This window comes from Hipposideros armiger, unplaced genomic scaffold (assembly GCF_001890085.2).
Source record: "Hipposideros armiger isolate ML-2016 unplaced genomic scaffold, ASM189008v1 scaffold_290, whole genome shotgun sequence".
NCBI lineage: Eukaryota > Metazoa > Chordata > Mammalia > Chiroptera > Hipposideridae > Hipposideros > Hipposideros armiger.
The window spans coordinates 467,977-495,732 of record NW_017731640.1 but is presented as its reverse complement, the minus strand read 5'-3'; the positions used below and the strand labels follow the sequence as shown (position 1 = coordinate 495,732).

Below are 27,756 nucleotides of genomic sequence, written 5' to 3'. Positions count from 1 at the left end.
CTACATAAAAATGTGCATATAGTTAATATCGTTCTATACACTTAACAGTTTGTTAAGGATATAGATTTCATTTTCTGTTTTTGTTGTTTTTTTTTTTACCACAAAAGAGCAGCTATGAGTGCAGAACGAAATAAATTAACTTGCGAGATATATATGATTTGAATAACGAATAAAAATGTTTGATTTAAAAAAAGGAGAGGGGCCGGCCGAGTGATGCGTTGGTTAAGAGCTGGCTTGGGACACCAGAGGGCCCCGGTTCGGATCCCACATATGAGGGCCAGTGACACTGCCCTCCACAGCTAAGATGCTGAAAAATAGCTCAACCTGGAGCTGGGCCGACGCGTAGGCTGTAGCCCCTGCTGCAGTGGGTTGCCATGGGCTACCGTGTGTAGCCAGCAGCCAGCGTGAGCAGCCAGCAGCCACAGTGAGTGGCTGTCCAGAAGCCGCTGACTGATCTGCCTCACCCGGGGAAGAGCGCAATGATGGTGCCAACTTGGGCCAGTGAAGCAACGTCCTCCACAACTAGACTGAAGAACAAAGCAACAGCAACTTGTCTGTTCCCCTTCCCCCAATTCCCCAGCACTGTTCCCATCCCCCAATTAAAAAAAAATCTTTAAAAAAATAAAAATAAAATAAAAAAAGGAAAGAGAATGAATACAGCACACACCACACCCCAAATGCGGGTGTGTATGTACCAAGCTCATGTGATAGGAACCACCCCACCCCCATACAGCATCAGTGTATGTCTCAAAACAACTCTGAATTCCTGTCTTTCTCTCATTCCCTCACATTCAATTGGATAAATCCCATCAATTTTACCTATTAAATATTTCTTGAATCTATTCCTCCTGCTCAATTTATGCTATCATCGCCCTACTTAAAACCACTATCTATATCTCTTGCCTGGACTTCTGTAAAACCCTTTACTAACTACTTTTTCTCTGCCCCTAGTTTTACTGTCCCTTACTCAGCTCCTCACAAACCATTTCCACTGCTAGAATGATCTTTCCAAAATGCAAATCTGACCATGCCCCTCTCTCTACTTAAAACCTTTTAGTGGTTGCTGCTTGGTCCACATCAGTAATTCCTGATTACTGAGGCATGGCCCCGTCCACTATTGTGCTGAGGGATTCACTTGATGGGTCATAAACAGATCCAGTGCTCTATTCTCAGAAACTCTTCTTCTACTGACGAGTAAGAACCAGTGCAGTAGGCTGGCCCTGCAAAGGCTTTATCTAAGGAGCTATAATCAAAGACAAAGGCACTCTAGAGAGCCGATGCCCAAACTCAAGGAATCTATCTACCTTACTGGCTGTCCATCAACCACATGTGCCCAGTGCTCGGGCCTGACCGAATCAACTCCTTGTCCTTCCTTAGAGATTCATCTTTTGGTCTTTTAACAGTCTGTCCTGTCTAGCATGAATAAAAAGTATTTGGCTCTGCACCCCCCTTCCCAACATAGCTATAATTCCTACTTTTCCTTCAAGACTCAGTTGAAACTTCACCTTCTTTAGAAAGCCTTTCCTGAATGTCTTCAGTCCCCAACCATGGCTCCAGAGCAAACAGAAAAGAGGCCCCTCCCTCCTGTATTCCCTGGGCATCCTCTGTTATCGCACACTGTACTCTGATGTCTGTTTACGTATCTGTCTCTCTCTCACACTCAACCGAGTCATGGTCCAGGGGATCTGGCACAGAGCAGTCAAGTTTGTGGGACAGAATGGATATTATCATTCCTACTCTATGAATAAGGCAATCCTTTTTGCTGATGTATCTTTAGAGACACTGAATAGCAAAGGAGTCTTGCTGATTTCTGTCAGGCTATGTTTATCTACAACCTTAAATGATTGACATAAAGAATCCTCTGAATGGTTTAGAACCAGAATTGGGTTTGCTTCCTGTGAAATCTCCAGAAAGGCTTGAGGGACTGATCACAAGAAGAACTTCAATTAATCATTATCTTACGTATTAAGATTTTCAAAGCACTTTCATATCTAGGCTCCAAAAAGCCGTTTTGCAGGGATGAAAGCAAAGATTCCCTCCGCCCCCCACCATAACTGATGCGAGGATCAAGGTGAGCAGCTATAGGAGCATCTGGAACTCAGGGCTTCCAGGGTGGATCACAAAGTGAGGACTGGAACTCACCTGGACTGGCCCGATGCTCTTATTCCGGCCTCCCGGCATGCCATCTTCTCTGATTGCTGGAAGGAAACACAAGTCAAGACAGTCAGAAGCATGCCCACAGAAGTCTAGGCACAGAAGAACTTATTTGGCCAAAACACAAGGTGGTTATTGGTAAGGCCAAGATGAAAACACAGGTCCTTGTGGATTCAAAGCACATGCTCTTTCCACTGTTCCAGGCTACCTCACAAACACCAGATACTGCTGGGCCCCCGAGGCACTGGGTACACACTAAGCACACGGTATACATTTCAATATGCTCACAAAGGTGACAGCATTATTAATAGTCCCACAGCTACAAATATTCCCCCTCACCCCTCAGCATGATGTGTCTGACGGCTTTGGTAAATCAAGGAGAGGGACGGAAAGAATATCTTCATTCTTATATATTTTTTATTTCCAGTCTAAGTTTGAGTCGAATTTATAGGATGAGGAGAACAGGTTTTTTTTAAAAATCAATCAGAATTTTTACTTTACTCCAAAGGTGGTCTACTGAGTTCCCTTGCAGTTGATTTTCCACTTACGTGATTCAGCTAAAGAAAGTATTTAGCATTTTCTAAGTATAAAACGCATCCTTTAAACATTATAGTACCAGCCTCATTAAGGATAACAACTATTAATACTATTACCTTCATTGTTTATGGAGCACTTACTATGGGGGTACAGAGAAGGAACCCCTGATTTGCAATTATAGAAAGGCTCTGATGTCTGGCAAAGCTTTTCGGAGAAGGCAGCTTCTGAACTGACTCTTAATGGATGAATAGGATCTATGCAGGCAGGAAAAGGGTGCTCTAGGCTGAGTGAACAGTGCACAGAAAACCTGCAGCTGAAAGCAAGCATGGAGTGCTCTTTCTGGGAATTTCCAAGTGGTTCGATCTGGCTGAAGCGTGCGTGCATGCTGTGTGTGTGTGTGTGTGTGTGTGTGTGTGTGTGTGCGCGTGCGTGCTGTGCATGCGTGCTGTGTGTGCGTGCATGTGTGGGGTGTGTGTGTGTGTGTGTGTGTGTGTGTGTGTGTGAAGTGGGAAAAGATGAGGCTGGCGAGGCCAATCGGGGTCAGGTCACAGAGAGCCCTGAGTGCCAGGCTGAGCAGAGGAGCCTGAGGGTAAGATGGTGCAGGAGAGCAATGAGGTCAAGTGGGCAGTTTTGAAAACTCTGTGATGGCCCCTGTGGAGAGTGGTTTTGAGGGGGTAAGTGGGTAAGCTAATGGCATCAGGTGAGAGCAAGCTTTGCCATGATATACCTACTTCAAAAAAATTTAACATGAAGAGTGTAGAAAGTCCTTGGGGCACAGTTGACTGCCTCAAAGGGTGAGGGCTCCAAACTCAGTTCCTGTGTGGTAACTGAAAGGCTGACAGGAAGATCATTTTCCTTAAAGGAGACATCATTCTTGGTGTCCTTAGAAGATTCCACACTTCAAAATTAGACAAGCTTGGGTCTAAATCTTGTTTCTGCTTGGTCTGTGTAATTAGACAAGTTTCTTCACATCTCTGAATGACTAAAACTTCAGAATAAAATTTACCAAAGAACAAAGAGGGGCTACTGGAACGTGTCTTACGGGGGCATTGTAAAGATTATATATAAAACAATACGGCTAAAGCACCAAGCTTAGGGCCTGGCTTATAGCGTAGGTATTCAGTAACTAATCCTTCCTGCTGCCCAGCCGCTTTTCTCTGAACACAGGAGTTAAAACAAGGTTTCATGCTCACCTTGTTAGAACCTTAGTGTCGTCATCTGTGGGATGGAGGCAACATAGTCTGCCTTATAAGGCTGCTGTGAATTCTGGGTGAGAAACATGCACAGCCTATGTTAGAACTAGAAACATGCTTGGTTGTTGTCTGGGAGCTCTCTTTCAACCCAATTTCAAGTTCTAAAAAATCTTTAAAATTCCCTCTGTTGTTCCAGGGTCAACGACAATTTTCAGGCACTTCTATTTCCAATACTGGCATCTCACGTGTCTTTGCTTCAGCTCACAGGTATGGAACCAAGATCACTGGCAGATATGAACTGAATATACAAGAATTTCACCTGCTATCTCACTCTCTCTGTCTTGGAGGTGAGGGAGGAACTGAACATTCTTTCCTTTGTTTGAAGGGCCACAAACCTTAAAGATTTACATCTTGCCAATTTGTTGTTTTGATATTTAAAAGCTCATGCTGTCCTTTAACCCTCACATGTGGTGGACATTTACTATGTGTTAGGTGCTATCTTGGGTAAAAGTAAACCCATGAGAAAGTATTAGCATCACTTCCACTGAACAGATGAATCTAAGGCTCAGAGACGTGAAGTATTTTGCTTAAGGTGACAGAAACAAGAGAGCAGGATCAGGAGTTGGAATCCAGACTACCGGACACAGACCAGCCTTCTTTCCACTGCTAGTATTATCCCAGTGTGTGCATCCCATTGGAGAAACAATTTTAGGTGGTGCGTGGATAAACCCTTAGCAATACATTTATCTCTCTCTCTCTCTCTCTCTCTCTCTCTCTCTCTCTCTTTTTTTTAATATTGGGGAATTGGGGCATGGGAACAGTGCTGGGGAATTGGGGAAAGGGGAACAGACAAGTTGCTGTCCTTTTGTTCTTCAGTCTAGTTGTGGAGGACGTTGCTTCACTGGCCCAAGTTGGCACCATCATTGCGCTCTTCCCAGATGAGGCAGATCAGTCACCGGCTTCTGGACGGCCGCTCACGCTGGCTGCTGGCCGCTCACGCTGGCTGCTGGCTACACATGGTAGCCCATGGCAACCCACTGCAGCAGGAGCTGCAGCCTATGCCGTCGCCAGCGACTCACAGCAACCCAGCTCCAGGTCGAGCTGTTGTTCAGCATCTTAGCTGTAGAGGGCACAGTGTCACTGGCCCTATGTGGGATCCGAACTAGGGCCCTCTGGCATCCCAAGCCAGCTCTTAACCAATGCGCTACTCGGCCGGCCCAACAGTACATTTATCTTAATGTGCATTAAAAAATACTGATTTCTCATTCACTAAGGTGATAAAAAATTCCCTTTGAAAATTAACTGATTTTTTAAAAACAGTGATTTAAAGAAGAATATAAAGTAAACAATAGTTCTGGTTTAGTCACAGATGGTAAAATCTGTCAAGATGGGAAGCAATACAATGTGTCACAGTACCTCTGTTACAGCAAAAACATGGATCATATTGTAAGACTTCTAACGTACTCGCATATGTTAGTGCATTTGATCTTCAAAACAACCCTGCAAGATGTACATTGTTACTGTCCTATGCAGTTTAGAAATGAAGAAATGGAAGCTCAGAGACGTGAGGGGGTTTGTTCAAGGTTGCTCAGGGAAGAGCTGACAGAGCTGGGATTTCAACGTGGGTCTTCTGATTCTAAAGCTGTGCTTGTTCCTTGATGCTACACTGGGTAAAAGCAAGTTTTTCAGCAGGGAAGAGAGTCTTTGTGGTAGCGAACTGGTTAAAAAGAAACAAAAACAAAAACAAAGGGCTTCTGGGTGCAAGATCACAGGAACGGCTCTGTTGCACCTACTGTCCAAGCCTAAATGAGTTCTATCTGCTCAGAAAAGCACATGTACTGTTTCTGCTCTGGAACTCATGCATCTGCCATTCTCCATGTCAGCCTGGGCAGCTAACCAAACCCCAAAACCAGAGAGGCGAGTAAGACACAAAACTACTACACCAGAGTCCTTCCCCAAACGCACTGGTGGCTCCTTTGGTCTAGGGGCTAAGTCCAAGCTCCCTAGCTGTGCATTTAAGACCCGCGGTGATCTGGTTCCTCTGGGGTTTCCCATCCTCATCTCTCGCCACAAATGCTATACTGTACCTGCAGAGAATTATTTGTTAGTTCTCGAACATGCCATGCTGTTTTACACAGCTCTGCCTCTGCACGAAACTGTACAGTGGAAAAATCTGGCAACACCATCATACCCAAATGACACCACCTTAACCAAGTAATTCAAGTTAAAATGATGAATAATGGGACAACCTTACGCCATGTGCTGTTGATATGATGCACCGAGAGGACACAGCATCACTTTTGCAGCATTCTTGCCAGAAATGCATAATCTGAATCTAATCATGAGGAAACTGCCAAACCCAAGTTGAGGGATATTCTACAAAATAAATGATTTGTTTTCTTTAAAACTGACAATGTTATTAAAGACAAAATGGGCTGAGGAACCACTTCAGATTAAATAAGATTAAAGAGACATAAAAACTAAATGTAGTGTGTGATCCTGGATTGACTCCTAGATTAGAAAGAATAAATTGCTATAAATTGCATTGGGATAATAATTGGTAAAATTTGAATAAGGTCTGCTAATTAGATAATAGTATTAAGTCGTGTTAAATTTCCTGATTTTGATAATAGTACTATGGTTATGTTAGAAGCAAAGGGGAATGTCTGTAACTTACTCCCAAATAATTAACACACACACACACACACACACACACACACGGAGAAGCAGAGAGGGAGGGGAGAGGGAGTCATTTTTTAAAAGCTCTTTAAGTTTGTGAGGAGCTTGAACTTCTATTCCTTCAAGATTCTGCTCAAATATTATCTCTCTCTGAGCTTTTTCATTGCTCCATTTTTATACTGGTAAAGTGATATGGCAAATGCCACAGGATCTCACAATGCCATTCTACAACCATGCGCCTTCTCCAAGAAGCTTTCCTAAACCTTTTGACTCTTCAACTAGTTCACTAGCAAGTCATGAGACAACAAAGTTAAGGGAATTTTAAAAATTTTCACATAATTACTTAATTGATATGAATTCCTCCATGAGGCTCAGTGTAGCTTCCTCTTGCCTCTGAGAATTTTAGCAATACAGTAGTCCCCTTAACTGTAGTTTCGCTTTCCATGGTTTCAGTTACCCATGGTCAACCATGGTCCAAAAATGTTAAATGGAAAATTTTAGAAACAAACAATAAGTTTTAAATTGTGCCTCGTTCTGAGTCGTGTGACGCACTCTTGCATCCCTTTGTCTGTCATCTCCACTCTACGCACTGCCCTCCCGAGTCACTTAGTAGCTGTCTTAATGATGAGAAGAAGGGAGGGAGGGGGACAGACAGACAGAGAGACACAGACCACATTCACATAGCTTTTAACATGGTGTACTGCTTAACTGTTCTATTTTATTAATAGTTATTGTTAGTCTCTTACTGCTTTTCCTCATTTATAAATTAAACCTTATCATAGGAACATACACGTATGTATAGAAAAAACAGAGTATGTATGGGGTTCAGTACTCTCCACGGTTTCAAGCATCCTCTGGGGGTCTTGGAATATACCCCCTACAGGTAAGTGGGGATGCCAGTATTTCCCCCATCCCACTTCCTGCCCCGCCCCCAGTCAGTCCATCCCACCAGGAAGCATCCTGCCTTAACTGGGTTACCCGCAGAGGGACACTGAAGAGCAGGCCTTGGTCATGGCCCTTGAGGGCCTCAGTGTCTAATGATGAGGGGAACAGACAGGTAAACAAAGACTAGACAGGTGATCAGGACTGTGGCAGAGGGCTAAACAGGGGTGTAGCAGCCCAGGGCGGGTCATCTGGTATGTGGGGGAGGGTGTGTCAGAGAAAGCTTCTTAGAGGAGATAACAAATAAAAACTGAGCCTTAAAAGACAAGTATATATAGTCAGGTAAAGAAGAGGGGGTAGAACATTCCAGGATGACGAAACACATGCAAAGCCCCCAAACATGAAGCATCGTTCAGTTTTTGGAGCTGGGCTGGAATGTGAATTGTGGGTGGGGAGCAGCAGAGGGAAAGGGAAGGGACGAGGTGGATGGTGCCAGAGTCTGAGGGGCCTTGAAAATCATTCCGTGGAGCCCGACTTCATCCTGAAAACTGCAGGATGGGTGAGGAGTACGTGTTTGGGATTAGCGATAGTAATGGGGATGAACAGACAGGGCCCAGCGGCCACTCACTCCCCCTATTTAAATCTCCCTCACCGTCTTACTAATTAATTTCCTGAACAGCCAACTTCCAGGACTGAAAAGATATCTACATCCAGAGATGGCGCTGGCTCACACATGGCAGCTGCATTTTTTTTAACAGTTAAGTTTTAAAATTTTGAAATGCTTAGACTTATAGAAGACTTGCAAAAATAATATAGAGAATTCCCATATACTCTACACCTTCTGTTAATACCACACATAACCACTGAATATTCATCAAAACTAAGAAATGAACTTTGATACAATACTAGCAACCAAAGTACAGGCTTCACTCAGTTTTCCCCAGTTCCAATGATGTCCTTTTTCTGTTCCAGAATCCAACCTGGGACCCCACATTGCATGTAGTTGTCATGTCTCCATAGTCTCCTCCAATCTATGGCAGTTTCTTAGTCTCTCCTTGTCTTTTTTGACCTTGACACTTTTGGAAAGTGTTTCATAGATTGTAAGATATTTTGAAGAATGTCTCTCAATTTGGGCTTATCTGTTTTCTCAAGATTAGATTGGGAATGAATCTGTGTGTGCGTGTCCTTCTTAGCATCCGGGGGTACATGACGTCAGTGTAAGCACACTGGTGATGTTAATTAACCTTGATTGCTTAGCTAAGTGGTATCTGCCAGAATTCTCTACTGAAACTATTTTTCCCTGTATAATTACTAAATATTCAGAAACTATGCAAACACTCTGTTTCTGTTTAAACCTATACTCTCTTATTTTAGTATTCATCAGTGGATCTTGCCTGCAGCAATTATAACTAGTCTCCTAATACTGATTTTCTACATTTGTTAATTAGAATTCTATAAGGAAGAATTCTCACTCTTCTGTTTACTTAGTCTGTTAGTTCTGTCAGTATGAATTCATGGATATTTTAGTCTTTGGGTTATAAACTAATACACAGTTATTTTGTTGCTCAAATTGTTCTAACTTTGACTGGAAGCTCTTTCAGGTTGGCTTCTATGCCCTTTTGATTTGCTTCCTCTCCCCGCCTTCTCCTTTTTTTAAAAAAAGAAAAATATATAGTACTTTCTGGCACAAGATGCTCCAGGCTCATCTTACACTTTCCCTGCTTTAGCTCTAGGACCAAGCAGTTCTCCAAGGAGTCCTAATTCCTTTTATTAATATTTAGAAACCAAGATCTGGGTACTAGGGAGGTATCACTGCCTCTAGCCCTCTCAATGGTCAGGGCTAGAAATTACATGTATACCAATTCATAGATATACACACGTATCTATATTTGCTATTTATCTATCCAGCCATGAGTCCATACAATACCTCTGAATCAAATCTAGCACCAGAGGTTTCTTCTCTAGCCTTCCCCTTTTCCTGATTTATGACTTCTTTCTCTGATGTGAGAAACCTGACTATCATTATCTATAATATATTGTGTGCTCAACCCTAGTATACAAATAAAGTAGTGACAGAATTCCTAACCCATAACCCTGCAGAGAAACAAATTTACAAACTATGGTGCTTTTTTGTATACAGTTCTTTTTGTCTTCAGCCTCACAGTATACAGTCAAAGCACTGGTTTTCAAGGTCAGCTCCTTTCTTTCCATTCCCTTCAGTGTGGCTATGTGTTTTGTTTATAATATCAGTTAGATTCGTTTGTCAGTCTGGATTCTAGTGTTTTCCCCCACATACTGGTGTCTTAAACATTTACATACAGTAAAATTCACTTCTTTTGTGGTGTGTAGTTCTATAGGTTTTAACAAATGGATAAAAATGTGTTGAAACCACAGTTCCGTGCAGAACAGTCCCATCACCCTCAAATATTCCAAAGGCAACTGTTAATTTTCATTCCGCTTTCCCAGAAACAACCAGGAGGTGGCAGGGTTTCTACCTGAGAGGCAACCTTCACAAGGCAGCTAGCTGAGCCTGCCTGCTCTGCATGCACCGGGCCTAGGAAGGCAGCTCCCCATCCCCATATCCCGGGTCATCTTCTCCTGGTTATGGTTATAGAGGTTATGAGGTTAAGCTGAAATAGGGGAGTCTGGCCGGAAACCTCAGAATCTCACACTCCAGCTGAATAAGCAGGATGATTCATCTGAATAGTCAAGAAGGCAATCCATAAATATGCTCTGATAAAATATGCACAGTGAGGGCAACACAGAGAGACGAAAAAAACTGGAGGCCAAAACCAAATCAGATGAAGGTGGGTACATGATCAGACTCTCTCTTTAAGACATTGCTTGTATTGTATTGGTGGCTGGGAGAGATGTCTGTAATATGAAACTGAACGGAGAAAGGACAGGATTTCTAGGTAGAGGAAAAAACACGAACACAGGCAGGACAGTATGTTCTGGACAGAAGATGAGGTTAGAAATATAGACCGGGGACAAAGTTGGTGACGGTTTAAATGCCCTCTCATTTCAGCATCCAGTAAACAGTAGGGTTCATGCCAACGGCTACGCTGTGTGGTAGATATGTGATGCAGCATGCTGTCCATGTGCTTAGGCATAATTACGAACCGCTTGATTAATAGCAAATTACAATTTAATAATGATTAACTGTCAACATAAACACCACTAAAGTAACTACTGGTAGGTCATTTTACCTCCCTAGGCTGCATCTGTAAACTGAGGGTAATGGTTAATAATAGAGTTGTTGTATTTAATGAGATAATACATAGAAAGTACGTAAGAGTTTCTGGGGTACCCAGTGCTCAATAAATATCAGTATTATAAATTATACATGACAAGTTTATTTCAATGCCCTTATATATCTCTTTTACCTTTCTTCATAATGGGCAAATTGTCAAAAGATTCTTATCACACACACAATAAAAAACCGGTCTAAAGTATATTAGGATGTCTTCTTCATTCGTTAGTGCTACATAGAAACCAATGTGCACAGTTCATGGACTCTGACTAAGACCCACCCCTGCACACTACTATTGGAACTCCTAACACCTTGCTGGGCATTTTATATACATCGTATATTGAATCCTCTAGAAAACTCTGAAAGGTAAGTATTTATCATACCATTTTAAAGGTAAGATAATTGAGCATCAGCGACATAAAGCAAACTGCCCAAGGTAAGAGCTAGTCTCTCACCAACCTCTGCCTCTATTGTTTCTGCTGAACTACACTGCACTGCTCTCTACCATCCATGAAAATACTCCTCTAGTTCTTTTTTAAAGGACATTGTTTTATTTTTAAATTACTTATCTTTTTCAGTTTCAGTTGACATTCAGTATTATTTTATATTAGTTTCAGGCATACAGCATGGTGGTTAGACATTTATGATTTATGCAGTGATCCCCCATTAGCCTAGTACCTACCTGGCATGATGCATAGTTGTCGCAAAATTATTGACTGTATTCTCTATGCCACACTAACTCCCTAGAGTTCTGACATTGGCCCTCTTCTCTTCCGTATGCAAGTTTGCTCTTTGGGTGACTTCTACCCACTAACAAAACTTTACCACCTTTAAGCCAACAGCTCCACAAACTTCTCCTTACAGGTAGGACTTTTCACCTCAGTTCTGATCATACACAGTCTCTTTGGTGGACTTTTCTGTGTGTCCTTCTCAGGTACTTCAATCTCAGCATTGCCAATGCCAACCTTTCGCCTTACTCTCTTCCAGGAAGGGCCATTCCTGTTATTCCAAATCTTTGACTTCTGGTGCTGCCCAATACCCAGGATGCCACCAGCTCCTATCAGGTGAGATTCTCGCACATCTGTGCCATTACATCCCCTTCTCCTCCTTCAGAGCCTTCACACCTTTCTTTGGACTCCCCTAAAAACTTTCAGAGTGCCTTTTCTGCTTCACCCATCCCAATCCATTCTTCAAAGCTCCCTTCTGGGTTAATCCTCTCAGAATATGTTTTTTCATGTCATCTCAGGCTAATGGCTCTTGGAAAGCTTCCCAAAAAATCCCAAATTCTTCACCAACCTTGATGCAGATTTCTGGGCATGCCCTAGCCTCCGCATAGGCCATGATTCTAGCAAACAAAATGATATCACCTTCAGGGAACCTACTGCCCTCCTGCCTTTTCATCTAAAATCCCTACTTTGTCTCATCATGCCTTGAGAGAAGAACTAGTGGAGTACATTAATCCCAGTTAGGACTTGATTGTTATTTGGGGCCTTGCCACTTAGAACCTGTAGATACATTTTCACAGCATCCTTACATCTCACCAGTCTTTCTCCCCACCTAGTCAGGAGATCCCTGTAGGCAGGAAATATGCCAGATTCATTTTCAGGTTTATGAGTACACAGTACAAGGCCTAGCATATAGTACAGGCTTGGAAAATGAAGAACTGACACTAAAGGTGACGTGATGGGTGAAAGGTGGGCAGTAGAGCCGCAAGCACCACTCACCCTTCCGGTTCATCCCCATCTGGAGGCATTTGAGCAGGCGGCAGTACTGGCACCTGTTCCTCTGCTTCCGAGACATGACACAGTTCTTGTCACGGCTGCACCGATAGACCCGCTTGTTGCAAATGCTGCGCTTGAAAAACCCTTTGCAGCCCTCACAGGAGATGATTCCATAATGCAAGCCGGTGGCACGGTCCCCACAAATGAGACAGGTACGCTGTTCAGCCCGGTCATCTGGAACAGAAACTGAACACATTCACATTAAAAGACAGTGGAAAGAATGGCTTCAAGCCTGCAGCTCTGGAAGAAGCAACCCCGCCCTGGGTAGATCAAGAACATCGCCCTCTTCAGGATACCTGGCACACGGGGTATCTTTAGCGCCCTTGTCCTAGGAACAGACCCCCGCATCTACCTGCTGGTACCGCAAACATAGCCTGTGGGAAAAAGGGACTCATGCTCCTCCCCCTGGATTTCATCACCACTTGGACCAGTGTTCAAGTCAGAAACCTGGGCGACAGCTTTGACTCCTCCCTCTCCCTTAGCCTCCTCAGCCACAGCTCATCACTTCTACCTGGTGGGAAGGTGGGAAAGGTTACTGAAAATGAACTGAAGTGCCCAGCACATGGTATACGCCTGATAAATGGTAACTGTAATTATCAACAAGTGAAGAAGCTTTACCCATGCCCAGCCAAGCCATTCATTCATCTATCCATCCATCCATCCATCCAACCAACCAACCAAACAACAGATATGTACGGAGCAACTATCCTATTCTAGGCACTGTTGTACAGCATGGGTACAGCAGTGACTAAAAGTTCCTGGTGAAGCTTCCATGCTAGCAGAATGCCTACTCTGTGTCCAGGCTCTGTCCTAGGTACCGTGTATTCAGAAATAAAGCATCATGATCCCCATAGTTAAGGAACTCGTTGCCTAGCAACAAACAAGTTAGTTAAAGAGGAAATTCAGGATGCAGTATAGCTCTCTACTTCCTCTTCCCTCAAATTCCACCAACTCAGGACCAAGAAAGTGACTAAAAATAGGTATATGACAAAACAACACCCTGGTGAACTATGATGTCAGACCTTGCTAATAGGTGCAAGAAACCTCCAGGACAGGTTTTGATCAGAGGCCAAGGCAAGAAACCAGAGAGTTGAGCCTCACTCTTGAGACTTATTCTGAAACCTCAAAGTTTTAGAGCTGAAGGCTTAAAGAAAAGGTATAACAGGCAAGTTATAATGGTTAAGGACACAGCCCTTAGAGCTAGAGAGATGCTTATTTGAATCCCAGTTCTGACACTTATCAGTTGGGTGAACTTGGGCAAATCAAGATACTTTACCTCTTTGAGTCTTGTTTCTCTATAAAATGGGGATTATAATGATACTTATATATCATGGATAAAGTACTCAACAAAGGGCTTGGGATACAACTGACATTTAATAAATAATAGCTATTATTTTCATTATTATCCTAACAAATCCACACTTAATGTGATAATGACATTCTTGGAAAGAAAAACATTTGAAGATAAATGTTAACGGAGGGGCATGGTGCTATCTATGTATATAGGAGGGATGCAGGGAAGGAGGGAGGCTAGCATTTATGGAGCCTTTATTACATGCCAACTTTAAGATATGTCCACATGATCCCCATTTGTAGTAGGCTGGATAATGGCCACCCAAAGATATCAGGTCCTAATCCCTGGAACCTGTAAACATTATCTTGGAAGGAAGAGGGATCTTTGCAGATGTGATCAAATTAAGGATCTTGAGCAGGAGAGAGTATTCTGGATTATAAGGGAGGGGACTACTTGCAATCACACATATCTTTGTAAGAGGCAGAGGGAATTTTGATACAGAAAGAAGAGGAAAGCGCTTGCGTGAACACACATACACAGACACAGACACACACCCACAAAGGCAATGTGAAGACACAAGCAGAAGTTGGCCACAAGCCAAGGAATACTGGCAGTCACTAGAAGCTGGAAGAGACAAGGCATGGATTCTACCCTCGGGAGGAAAGGTGGCTCTGCGCACCTTCATTTCCAGCCCAGTGATACTTATTTTGGACTTCTGGCTTCCAGAACTGGGGGTGAATAAATTTTTAACAGCAGCACAGGAAACTAATACACAATTTTTTTTTCATATGGGAAAACTGACATAAAAGGCTCTTGACTGAATAGCAGGTACGCAGAGAAAAGCAGATACACGAGACCCCACAGCTAGGGAAACAGCTATGGAAAGGGTTTGCCTGGGTTCTCGAGGACTCTATGTTTCCGAGGCACAGACTTTTCTAAGCCTTTCTAGGCTTGGATGTACTTCCTAACTGTAGGCAAATTGAAAAACTGTGACAAATTGACATTCTAATGTTCTTGTAATACAATCCTTGTTTTCTTTTTTCTTTCTTAAGCTAACTTAAATGAGTTTCTGTTATTTGCAACTAAAAGAAACTTGGCTAACATACCCTATAAAAATGGCCCTGGTATATAATAAGCGTTCCTTTTCTTTTCCTTTTAAAAAGGCAAAGGAATCTCAAGGTAAACATTGGAGCCAAGTTATAATAGCAAATTAAAAATCTAAACAAGGAAAGGCCAAACCGGCAAAATGAGTGGTAGAACAACAGCTCGATGTGTGGGATGGGACTTCCTCGAGTGCTGGGCTTGAGATGCTGCAAAGGTTTGGAAACAGCATGGAACACGGGAAATCATGATTGGCTGTAGAAGAATCTAAATTTCTAATGTTAAATTAAAACCTTTAATGTTGGGCCGGCCGAGTGGCGCGATGGTTAAAAACTCGCTTGGGATGCCAGAGGGCCCCGGTTCGGATCCCACATATGAGGGCCAGTGACACTGCCCTCCACAGCTAAGATGCTGAACAACAGCTCAACCTGGAGCTGGGCTGCCATGAGTCGCCGGCGACGGCGTGGGCTGCAGTCCCTGTGGCAGTGGATTGCCATGGGCTACCGTGTGTAGCCAGCAGCCAGCGTGAGCGGCCGTCCAGAAGCCGGCGACTGATCTGCCTCGCCAGAGAAGAGCGCAATGATGGTGCCAACTTGGGCCAGTGAAGCAAAGTCCTCCACAACTAGACTGAAGAACAAAACGACAGCAACTTGTCTGTTCCCCTTTCCCCAATTCCCCAGCACTGTTCCCATCCCCCCAATTTCCCAATTAAAAAAAAAATCTTAAAAAAAAAAACAAAAAACCTTTAATGTTTCATTACATATATGCATTAATATATAAACCAGAACACTCCTAGAGTAGACTTAAAAATAATTATGAGTAATCAACATCTACAAGAACGACACCTTCCTTTCTTCACTAAGCAACTAGGCACTGTGTGTGCTTTGTTTCTGTTGTGTCATGTAATTCTCATAATCCCAATGGTGGGTACAACTGTTACCACTGTTTTGTAAATGAGAAAATAGAGATCTTAAAAAGAGTTAAGTAACTTGTCCATTTAGGATGTGACTGACCCTAATATGCCAATATCAGCACTGGAGTTCAGTAACCTCTTCATAAAGCATTCGTATAGGATTCTGTGGACCCAAAGCAAAGGGCCCAGCGAACAACAGTCAAACACAGACCTGTTAAGAATCCACTCATGTCTTGAAACACTGTGTGTCATTGCGTACGAGTTTACGAAGGCCACACTGAGATCCAAGGCTACGGGGGACTATTTCTCCACTGATGGGCACAAAGAGACTAGCTTCCCTTTGAATCCAATGACTGCTTCTCGGTCTGGCCATACCTAATGTTACTGCCATGTTCTACTTCTATAAGCAGCACTGGTCTATGCTACAACCAGCAACTAATTCAGAAGGCAGTTTCTTAAAGGTACAAGAACAAGGCCCCTCTCCCCATGAACCTTATAATCCTTCAAAGAGGCCTTTGGCAAACTCCTCTCACAGCACGTGGAAAAAGAGCATAGTAACAGGAGAAACTATTGTTAACAGAGCACTTGACTTGGCACAGAGGTTCTGTGCCAAGCACACAGCATATGTTATTGTGCTGAATCATCACAACAAACGTAAATGAGGTGCGCTTATTTACAGATGAGGAAATCCAAGCTCATGAGGTGACATCACGTTCCAACAGTCACCCAGCTAGTAAGAAAGGGAGCTAGGGCTGGAACCCCCAAAGTCTATGCACCTAACCATCACATTCTGTGGCCACAGGAAGGCAAATTTATCCATTGTCTATACGTAGGTAAATCAGGCCCTTCCTGATTTGGGGGTGGGTGGGGGGGGGGTGAAGCTAAAAAGCTAAGGTCTCCCTTTGTAAATGAACAAACTGAAGCAAAATGCCCCTGACAGTGCCCAGTCAGATAGCAGATTTCTGCACCTTTTCTTGTAAAGGATTTGAATGATATTTCAAGCATGTCGACATTCATTATCTCACTCGTACCAGGCCAGGGCAAGGATTATTCTTATAGATATGGTAAAGAACATTCAGTAAGTACCAACTGTATACCACGAAACATTCAAGAAGTTTTGACCTGTGCTGTCTTATTTCTTCATTACAATAACTGTGAGAGGTATTGTTATCCCCATATTTCAGCACCTGGACTCTTAAGAGTTAGAACATGCCTTGGAAATTGCCTTGAACAAACCATTACCCAAAATCCTCTTTACCCAAAATTCCAAGACAAGGGATTGCCTTGATCACATTTCACAATTGATCCTTGAATTACATGGGTCCACTCACATGCAGCTTTTTTTCAATAAATGCCTGTACTGTTTAGATCCGAGGTTGGGAGTCCACGGATGTGGATGACCCTCTGTATGAATTGATCTATGCCATTTTATATAGGAGTCTTGAGTATCTGGGGACCGTGGTATCCATGGGGGCTGGGGTCCTGGAAACAATACCCCATGGATACTAATGAACAATTAATATTTTGGAAAGTCAAGTTACATGTTGATTTTTGACTGTGCATGGGGGTCAGCACCCCAACCTCTGTGTTATTCAAGGGTCAACTATACTTGCACATAATTAGTGACTCAATTAGGTACTTCATTCCCTTCATTCCATTTTAGACTGTTTTAACAGTTCAAAAGCTTTTCTTTACACAGAGTCAAAGGCTGTTAACCTGAAGTTTTCCCTATTGCCTTGAGTTATATGCTCATGGGCAAAAAATAAATATATTAGGGCCGGCCAAGAGGTGGGTTGGTTAAGAGCTGGCTTGGGATGCCAGAGTGCCCCGGTTCGGATCCCACATATGAGGGCCAGTGACACTGCCCTCCACAGTTAAGATGCTGAACAACAGCTCAACCTGGGGCTGGGCTGCCGCGAGTCACCAGTGATGGTGTAGGCTGCAGCCCCTGCTGCAGTGGGTTGCCATGGGCTAGCATGTGTAGCCAGCAGCCAGCGTGAGCGGCCACCCAGAAGCCGGCGACTGATCTGCCTCACCCGGGAAGAGCGCAATGATGGTGCCAACTTGGGCCAGTGAAGCAACGTCCTCCACAACTAGACTGAAGAACAAAAGGACAGCAACTTGTCTGTTCGCCTTCCCCCAATTCCCCAGCGCTGTTCCCATCCCCCAATTCCCCAATACAAATAAATAACCTAATCTAGTTCACATATCAACCATTCAGAGATTTAAAGAAAAATGGGGTTCCCAACTGTAAATTTTCCTTCTTTCATTTGTTATTCTTAGTGAATGATATAGTATCAAAATCTCTTAAAACACAGTATCCTGAACTATATGGTTTTTCTTAATATAATTTAAGACTCAATTAACTTTGCTTAGATGTTTCTGCAGCCATCAGCACCAGTAAACACATAGTATTTTATAATTACTGATGCTATAAAAATGCTACACATTTTATAAGGGGAAAATTGAAGCTTAAAGAGGTAAAGAAACTTAATCTTGGCTATACAGCCAGTCAGAAGTGGAAGTAAAATTAGAATTCAAGATCTTCCAATTCCAAGATTGATATATTTCTAATCCCTCCTACACTTAATTCACACCTGGTTCACAGACATCTAAAACCTGAAGTATTTATCACATATACCATTAACCCATGTCTTTCTTATTCCATTCTGGGTAATGTGAATATTAAATCCAAGGGTAAGTCTTTATATTTGTCCTTGATCAATTTTATCTTTACATAATAAATTCTGTATGTCATTCTGGTCTATTGAAATCTTTTGGGGATCATTCTTGCCACTTCGTATGTTAGTTATTTCTCTCCCTCCCTCTTTTCTCCAGGTATGGCCAGTATTAGATTAATATTGTTTTAAGGAGGGAAGTGAAAACAAACTGAATGTGGCCTTCAGGCAAACTGTAAGAGCTCCTTCTCCAATCTGACTTACTCATTAGCATTCTGGAAATAGTTGGTCAACTAGTTTTGTCTCTTAATTACGCTAGAAAATCTAGTCTGGCTTGCATTTCTCCTATCTTATACATCAGGACTTCATGATTGACTGTGTTATATGCCTCACTGAAATTCCAGTTTCAGGCCGGCCGAGTGGCTCAGTTGATTAAGAGTTGGCTTAAGAGCGCAAGCGCTGAGCAACAGGGCTGCCGGTTCGATTCCCACATTGGCCAGTGACGCTGCGCCCAACCTGAGCTGTCGCTGATCTGCCAACAGGATGGCTCAGCTGGTTTAACAACTATGGTGCGCTATGCCTGCCCACAACTAAGACTGAACTCGACACCTTGAGTTGAGCTGCTGCCCGGATGGCTCAGTGGATAGAGTGTGCCTCTTAAAAACAAGGCTGCTGGTTCGACTCCCGCATGGGATGGTGGCTATGCCCACCTGCAACTAAGATTGAACACAGCACCTTGAGCTTAGAGGCCACAAGCTGCCGACGGGAAGCCAGATAGCAACTAGCGCCCTCCACAACCAAGACTGAAGAACAACAACGTGGCTGGTCCCCTTCCCCAATCCCCCAATACTGTTCCGCTCCCCCAATTCCCCAATAAAATCTTTTAAAAAAATAAAAAGAAATTCCAGTTTCATTACGTCCATAGCATTCTCTGACTAGTGAGCCTAACACAAAGTAATGGTTCACAACCATTCCTAATTAGGCACTCTTAATCTATTAATTCAATGTTCTAAATCTGTATTATTGCACCTAAAATACAATGGGAAGAAAGTCTGGCAAATAAGCACTTCAAAAGTGGCGACTATGGCTCATAGTAACTGTAGTGCTCATAAATCAGAAAGATAAAAGACACAGGAGTTGATGAAAAGCTGAAGGTTTGAAAAATGATAGGTATTTGAGGCTCTGAACAAGGCAGTCTGCTATCTACAAATACACCAATGGGTAAAAAATAGCATAGGAGAAAGAGACCCTTACTAATTTATCAGAGAAACTGAATGTTTGTCTTGATCAGGATTACTAGAAGGGCACAGACTGTGAACTTTAAAAATACCATCTCCTACAAACAGGAGGCAGGACTCCTCAGAGAAATGGTTGATTCCAGGTTTGAGGCAGAATATGTACAAGAGGAGTCTTCTTGTGCTACCCAAGATTAATAATGGGTCATGTCAAAAGGATACAGGAAATGACATAAAAAGCCTCCCACCTAGCCTAAAATGGAGTAAACTATGCATCAAAGGCTGCATATGATGGCAATGGATTGCAACACTTCAAATATATAAACCAATGCATTCACAATAAAATTAAAAAGAAAAACTCATGGATCCAGTATAGATGGTGGAGTACGTAAATGCTATGTTTACCTCCTCTCACCACCATATCAAAATTACAACTAAATTACAAAACAACCATCATTGACAACTGCCTGAAATCTTGCTGAACCGAAGCCATACAGCTAAAGGCATACAGAAGAAGCCACCTCAAGACTGGTAAGAGGGGCAGAGACACGGACCAGGCTGGTCCCACACCCGTGTATGACCACTAAAAACTGGGAGGGATATCTTGGCTGTGGAGGTTCCCCTTCCCCCCAGAAGAGGCAGGAATCCCAGCTCCTCCCCAGCCAAGGCTCTGGTGCTGAGGAGAGAAGTCCCCATGATTTCTGGTTGTGAAAACCAGTGGAGATTGTGGCTGAGTGAGATGGAGGGCAGCTGGAGTCCCAGGACTTAACGATGGAATCAATGGCATTGAGCTCCAGCACTGGGGCAGAGCTGGAGAGGTGAGAAGGACATAAGGGAGGGGGAACTGAGCTGTCTGGCTTCAAGACAAAGTCTGGAGGGGCAGCTTTCTCCTGGAGGGAGGAGCTAGTGGAAGCCATTGTTTCTTTGAGACCGCCTCCTTCCCCACGTGCAGATGTAGGCACCTGCCATATCCAAGTCTCCATCAAGTTGGCTAATGGCTTTCACTGGCCATGCCCTGGTGGTTCGAGACCCCGCCCTGCCCAACTTTCCGGCACACCCAAGCAGCTTCCAGTGGCTTTTTCATACAAACCGCCTTCCTTGGCTCATGCTGCAGACTTTCCTAGGATCTCTCAAAGGTTCACAGAACCCAGACAAGCAGCATCTGGCTTAAGCATGTCCTGTACCTCTGGCTGATCAGCCCTAAGCCTGGTACTAGTGGCAGCTCGCCTTGGTTTGTGGCTTGGTCTCTTGAGGGGCTTCCAAGCATCCTACAGGCAGTGGCCATCTGCGGATTGCTTTGTGGCTCCTGCCGGGTGGGGCACGAGCTGTGGCTGAACTTGACCTGCAGTGGACCCCTCCCAGGTGGCCCTGGGGCTGGCACGCCCAATGTCCAGCTTCAAAACAAGCTGGAGCATCACCCAGCCGTCTCCAAGGACAACAAACCCAAGGGGTGGATTGGGCAGGCACCGGAGCCCTGCTGAGACAGATCCTGCTCTGTAGGATCAGCCCCTGCACCACAACTCCTCCACTGTAGTCAGGCCTGTCCTCACATTCAATGAGCCCAGGGTCAATTCTTCCCATTGATGTGCAAATAACAACCAAGGCTCAACTACAAGAGGAGAGCACACACCTCCCACACAAGAGACACTCCTGGAGTGTGTGACTCAGGTGACCGGGAAGAGTGCGTCACTGAGCCCCACAGGACACCTATTATGTAAGGCCATTCTACGAAGACTGGGAGACATAGCAGCCCTACCTAATACATAGAAACAAACACAGAGAGGCAGCCAAAATGGGGAGACAAAGAAACATGTCCCAAATTAAAGAATAGAACAAAGAAAAAGAACTAAACAAAATGGAGACAAGTTATCTACCAGACACAGAGTTCTAAACACTGGTTATAAGGATGCTCAATGATCTCAGCGAGAACAGTATAGGAAGTATAGTCAATCATATTGTGATAGCATAATACGGTGTCGGATGGTTGCTGGACTTATGATGATCACTTCTTTAGCATAGGGAATTTATCAATTGGTAATAACTATGTATAGTGCCACGTGGGTACTGTTGAATAACTATGATCTGCACCTGAAACTAATATAATATTGTATGTTGGCTATATTTTAATAAAAGTCTTAAAAAAAGATAAAAGAAAAACATATTAGTTACCACGGGAGGTTGCTAGAACACCAATTCATTATTCTGAAAATTGAATAAATAAGAAGGAAAAATCAAACATTAAAGTAAAAAGTATTGGAATCTTCCTCTCTTGCTCCCCTCCCTAAGAGTAGGGGGGGGGGCAGTGGGAACAAAGGCTGTTTTGAAGGACTTTAAACTTTAATTGAGAAGACTGTGATTAGGGAGACAGATCTGTCTGGCAGTAGAGGGAACAGGCTTGGCTGGGAGGTAAAGTTGAACTCAGGGTCCATGGCAAGGTAAGTCTCAACTCAGGGATGGAAAGGAAAGCGACAACTGTCAGCTCCACAAATCTCTTGAGCAGAGGCAGTTGAACGTAGAAATTAAGAACTTGGATCCTAGAGTCAGACTCCTTGAGTTCAAATCGAGGCTTTGTCACTTGCTAGCTGTGACTTTGGAACGTTTCTTCAGTTTCTAGTCATTAAAATGTAGATAATAATACCTTCTTCAAAGAACTGTTGTGAGAATCAATGAGTCAACAGATTACCTATAAATAACATGGAGGTCTGTATTAGAATGAAAGAGATTTGCAAACTAAAGTATCAGACAATATCATTGCTTGTCTTTTTATTTTTTTAATCTAAAAAACTTCAAAAAATTACATTAGCACAAAGGAGCATTCAGTCAGTCTGGTGGTAGGGGAAGGTAATGACAGATTTCCTACAGGAGGTGAGTTCTGAAGTATGACTGTCAGTTAAGTAAGTGAAGGAAGAGGAGGATATCGGTGGGAGAAAAACAGACATATAAAGTCATGTCTTAAATTTGGAGGTGAAAAACCTCTCTTCAACTTGGGTTTCCTCTGAGGAGAATTTCATTCTTTTCTAAAATAGCCAATATAGTTGACTAAATTTCAGTAAGACTATCAAGATGACTTACACAGAAATATTTGCAGATATATGTGTAAGAGTCATGATCTGCCCACAATTTTGTGGCTGCAAAATGTTCTAAAAGAAGCTTGCTGAAGAATAATTTAAAAAGGAGCTTTATAAATCACAGTAAGTAAATGTAAGCATGTATGAGCATTATCAGAAAAAAGGTAACGTGCTTGTCGTTGCTATAGTCTTCCAAACCTTAGGCACAATCTTCAGAATGTTTTTAAAATCGGAAATTATTCTAGTGCAGGTAACAGAAACTATCACATTCAATTCAATTTCTTTAAATTTTAACACTCCTGCTGAGATAGATAAGGGCAGGTGGAGAGATTGATTAGGGTCTCTAGGAACACGGATTAACTTTCAGAGGCAGAAATATCAAATTCAAAGGAAGTAATGAAAACGATGATTAAGGCAGCTGATGTGGTTGGCTTAGAAGATTACTAATAATCTGAACCAGGTATAGAGAGCCCTAGCAGCACCTGTTCAGAGAACCACTGGCATGTGTCTGCTCAAATAAATGGATGTTCCCATCTCTACATCATTTAGCAGAAACAGTAAGCAAATGAGAATAAAGGTATTTATAAACAAATCTGGTCATCCATTTGAGCAGAATTTTACAACACTTAAGTTCTTGTTTTATAACACTGGAAGGACGACTTAGTTATAGCTCACCAAGGTTACACAGCAGGTTAAGCCTCAAGCACACACATTAATAGCAACATCTAGCACCATGATTGCTACAGAGAAGATGCTCGTTTTGTTGAATGGATGAATGAATGAACAATAAATGAATAAATGGCATGGCTTACGGCAGTGCTCTTCAAATTACAAGTCATAACCCATAATATTATGACTTGCTTTTCTGGAATACAATAGAAAATATCAGAGTGCATCACATGTAGTAAAGGTAAAATATTATGAAACCTTTTTTTCAACTAAAGTGTGTGCATTTGTGAGTCGGTGTGTACATGTGTGCAGTGGAGTACTGGGTCACAATGAACTATGGATCAAAATGTAAAAAGTTTGAAAAACATTGACCTGGTGGATAACACACACTGGGTATTCCAGCTCTGCTGCTTCCTAGCTTTATAACCATGGATATAAGACTCAGTTCTCTAAGTCTCACTATCAACTACAAAATACAGATAACAATAACAAATGATATACGTATACAATGATAGCTAACACGTACCTCATGATTATGCAACAAGTTTTGCTATGTGTCACATATAATAATTCACTCATTCTTCATAACTCTATGTTGTAGATATTGCTATTATCTTCACTTTGCAGATGAAAAAAACTGAGGTACATATAGAGGAAGAAATATGACCAAGGTCCCACAGCTAGTAGGCAACAGAGCCTGAATTCAAAGCAGACAATTTTACAACAGGATCTGAGTGACACCTTTCACACTCTTCTATACTGCTTAATACAATGCCTAATATATAGAAAACACACAGTAAATGTTAGTTATGCTGTTATTAAAGATGGGTTTTCTGTAGGATTAAAACCTGATTAAAATTTGCAACTTTATGAAACAGTGTGGAAAGTATTTTGTTTAAAGAAAAATCCACCTTAAACAAAAGCAATAAACAGTGCTTTAATAACAAAAAATAAATGAACATTTAATTTATGATAAAGGTGGCATTGCAAAGCAGTGAAAAAAAAAAAAGACAAGCTTTTTAATGAACCATGTTGGGACAATTAAGTATCTACATGGGAAAAAGTGAAACTTGATCCTACCTCACACCACACAAATATTTAATTCTAAGGAGAGTGAAGATCTAAATATCAAAAGTAAAATAATATTCCTCTCAGAATATAATAAAGAAGAGTATCTTCATGATCTTGGGTTAGGAAGAAATTCTAAAAACAGGCCACAAAAAGCACTCATCATAAAGGAAAACATTAAAATTGGACATTAAAATGAAGAACTTTCTTAAGAGACTGAAACGGCAAGCCACAGCATGGGAGAAAATGTAATAAACTACAAAGAGCTCACACCCAAAATATACAAAACTCCTATACATTACTGAGAAAAAAGTAAGAGATGTACAATTACACATCCATTAGAATGGCTAAACATAAAAAATGACTCCAAGTTATGGTGGCAAGTTGGAAAAAACTAATTTTCATATACTGTTACGAGTGCTTATTGGTACAACTACTATGGAAAACAGTGTGTTTATTATTAAAGTTGAAGATATACCTGCTTTATGACCCATTCCCAGGTATTTATCTACCCAGCAGAAATGTGTGCACATATATATTATGAGGCAGATTAAAATTAACCCAAATATTCATCAACATTGCTATAGAGAGTATAATTTGTACAATGGAATACTATACAGTGGTAAAGTTATCTGAACTACTGTAACAACATAGATGACTTATACACATAATGTTGGGTAAAAGAAGCCAGAAAAAGAAAAATACTGTAGGATTCCATTTATTTTAAGTACAGTAAAACAAAATTAAGAAAAGCAGGCACAGGGGGGAAAGAGACATAGTGAGAGAGTGCTGGGGGGAGAAAGACTTTTGGATCCTGGAAATGTTCTAGTTCTTGACTTGGGTGGTGCTAGCTTTCTAGTAATCTATTAAGCTGTAAATATGTGTTTTATGTACTTTTCTCTCTGTTTTCTATTTCACAATAAAAGGTTGAAAACAAAAGCCAGCAGGGCACTTCAGGAAAGGGAAATGACATCAGCAATGGCAAAAGGAAGGAAAACAAATGTAAGGTGTTTTTGAGGGAGCTGCACAGGATATTAGTTAAGTAGCGAGAACTTATGGAGGAATGGTCAGAGATAAGTCTAGAAAACGAGTTTGGAATAGATTGCAATAGCTGTTACCCTACTGATGAAAGGCTACTGGGATTTTAAATAGAGATATGTCTAGATCTAAGCAGTAGTTTGGGAATATCAATCTCACAATGATGTGCAGGTTGTGACAAAGACGGAGTGCATGGGCATCTAGGTAACAGGAATGATAAAGGATGGCTGAATGGAAATGAAATGAAAGCTTGGGGAGCCGAGAGGGCTGGTTGACTGACTAGATTCCAAAGGAAGGAGAGGAGGAAGGGGAGGAAAGTGTCCAAACATGAACTGTAGGTTCTAAACCAAGATGGCGGTGAACGACGTGGTATCACTAAGAGAAAAGAGGGAAGCCAAAGCTGAGTGAGGGACGAAATCAATGGCTTTAGTTTAAGAGAGGCTGATGGGCGAGTCAAGCAGAAATATTCCAAAGGCAGTTATTTAGAGGACAATGGTTAAGGCTGGAATGAAGGATTTGGGAGTCATCAACACATGGAAGAGTTGAAACTATGGCACCGGATTAGAACTCCAAGAAAGTGATGTGTGGAGCAGCAGCGGCAGGCTAAAACCAAGACATTAGAGAAGGGACGGTAGGAAGTTGGGGAAGAAAAGTGAGATGACATGATCAAAGAAGAAATAGGTGGAATATAAATCCATGATTATGAGGAAGATAAGGGACAAAGGGATTTCACAAAGGAGGGAGCACTGTCAAATGCAATGCAGGTCGACTGTGTGAGGAATCAGAAAAGGCTCAAAGATTGCTACTGAGGACAGTTTCAGCGAACTGGTTAAAACAAATATACTGAATAGAAAACAGGTGAGTGGTAAAGAAATAAATGAGTATTTTGTTGAGTGGTAGTAACACTCCATTCTTGTGATCAAGAAACATTTTGTAGGAAGAAGCAACAGATTTAGGCCGACGTTTATTTTTTTAACTAAGAGAGATTCATATGCGTTTAAAGAAGATAAACACAAGAACAAAGGCTTTTAAGGGAACAAACTCTAATCCAGACATACTTTCAAAGTAAAAACTTGCATGAAAAGTAAAAAAAGCTCGACATTTTAATTTTTCTTATGTTTTTTATTTTTATTAAGAAAAAATTGCTTGCCCAGGGTCAGAAAAGGGATTCATCCAAGGTCATATAGTGATTCCGTTAGGGATGGATCTGAGTTTCCTTCCACCTTACCACTTCCAGAGACAAACTTCCCATTATACCAAACTACCTCCTATGGGGGTCGGTACAGGAAGAGAGGGATGGCGCGGATCAAAGCTGAGCCTCAGTGCTGCTTTTTTTTTTTTTTTTTAACCAGAGACAACATGAATCACGACAAAATCTGTGAAATAAAAAAAACTAACTAGAGGGATTGTTACCATCCCATGAGTACTAAGTACCTTCATATTGGCAACCAGTTCTATTTTCATTTGGTTAAATACAGACCAAAGCCTGTTACCAAAAACAGCTCTTAGTCTCTTACCTACACTCAGCACTGCAGTTAACAAAAAGACCTCCCTCACCCCAAGAAGGGCATTTTAACCATTCCAAGGGCTCAGGTTACACAAATTACATTTGGAAACTGATTTTTATCAAAACCTGCTTTTCAGACTGTGATGAAGGCCAGATTTAGGAAATGGAGAGTACAGCTGCTCGCTGGACCAAAATTATACTGACAACTAAGGCATTCTGGAGCTTGCCTGGCTACAGGGTATTTACAACAAAGGGGATCTGTTAACTGGATTACTGCTTCCAACTCCCTGATCAGCTGCACATGCTAAGTACCAACTCTGCTCAGTTTCACAGGTTGCCACCATCTGAGGAGAAGGCCTCAGGTGATGTGGCAGAATTGGAATTGGAAACAGGTACATTCAAAATTTCATTTGCGAGCATAGAATTTAAACAGAAGTAAATGAAAATCATAGAATGTCTCCTCTACTCATGCACCACTCCTCCTACACTGCACACACCACTATAAAATCCATTGCCAGAGGCCACACACACAGCTCCTCAGGGGACATTTCTAAAAAGTGACATCAGTTGAATGAAAACAAGTGAGCAATTCACAAGACTGGTGTAGACTGAATGTTTGGGAGTCATCCTTCCTTACAGGTCGCTGAGTAAAAGAGTAAAAGGTACACAGTGTGTGTGTGTGTGTGTGTGTGTGTGTGTGTGTGTG

At 42.1% G+C, this 27,756-nt stretch overlaps 1 protein-coding gene across 3 annotated transcripts in view; it reads right to left on the bottom strand.

The window, feature by feature from the left end:
• Nucleotides 1–27,756, bottom strand: part of NR6A1 (nuclear receptor subfamily 6 group A member 1) — a 204,950-nt gene that overhangs the window by 18,532 nt on the left and 158,662 nt on the right. For all 3 annotated transcript variants that reach the window (XM_019658826.1, XM_019658827.1, XM_019658828.1), the window contains 2 exons: nucleotides 12,423–12,665; nucleotides 2,143–2,198 (listed from right to left, as the gene is read on the bottom strand). In XM_019658826.1, the coding sequence (XP_019514371.1) occupies nucleotides 2,143–2,198; nucleotides 12,423–12,665 (299 nt within the window). The remainder of the gene's footprint in view (nucleotides 1–2,142; nucleotides 2,199–12,422; nucleotides 12,666–27,756) is intronic.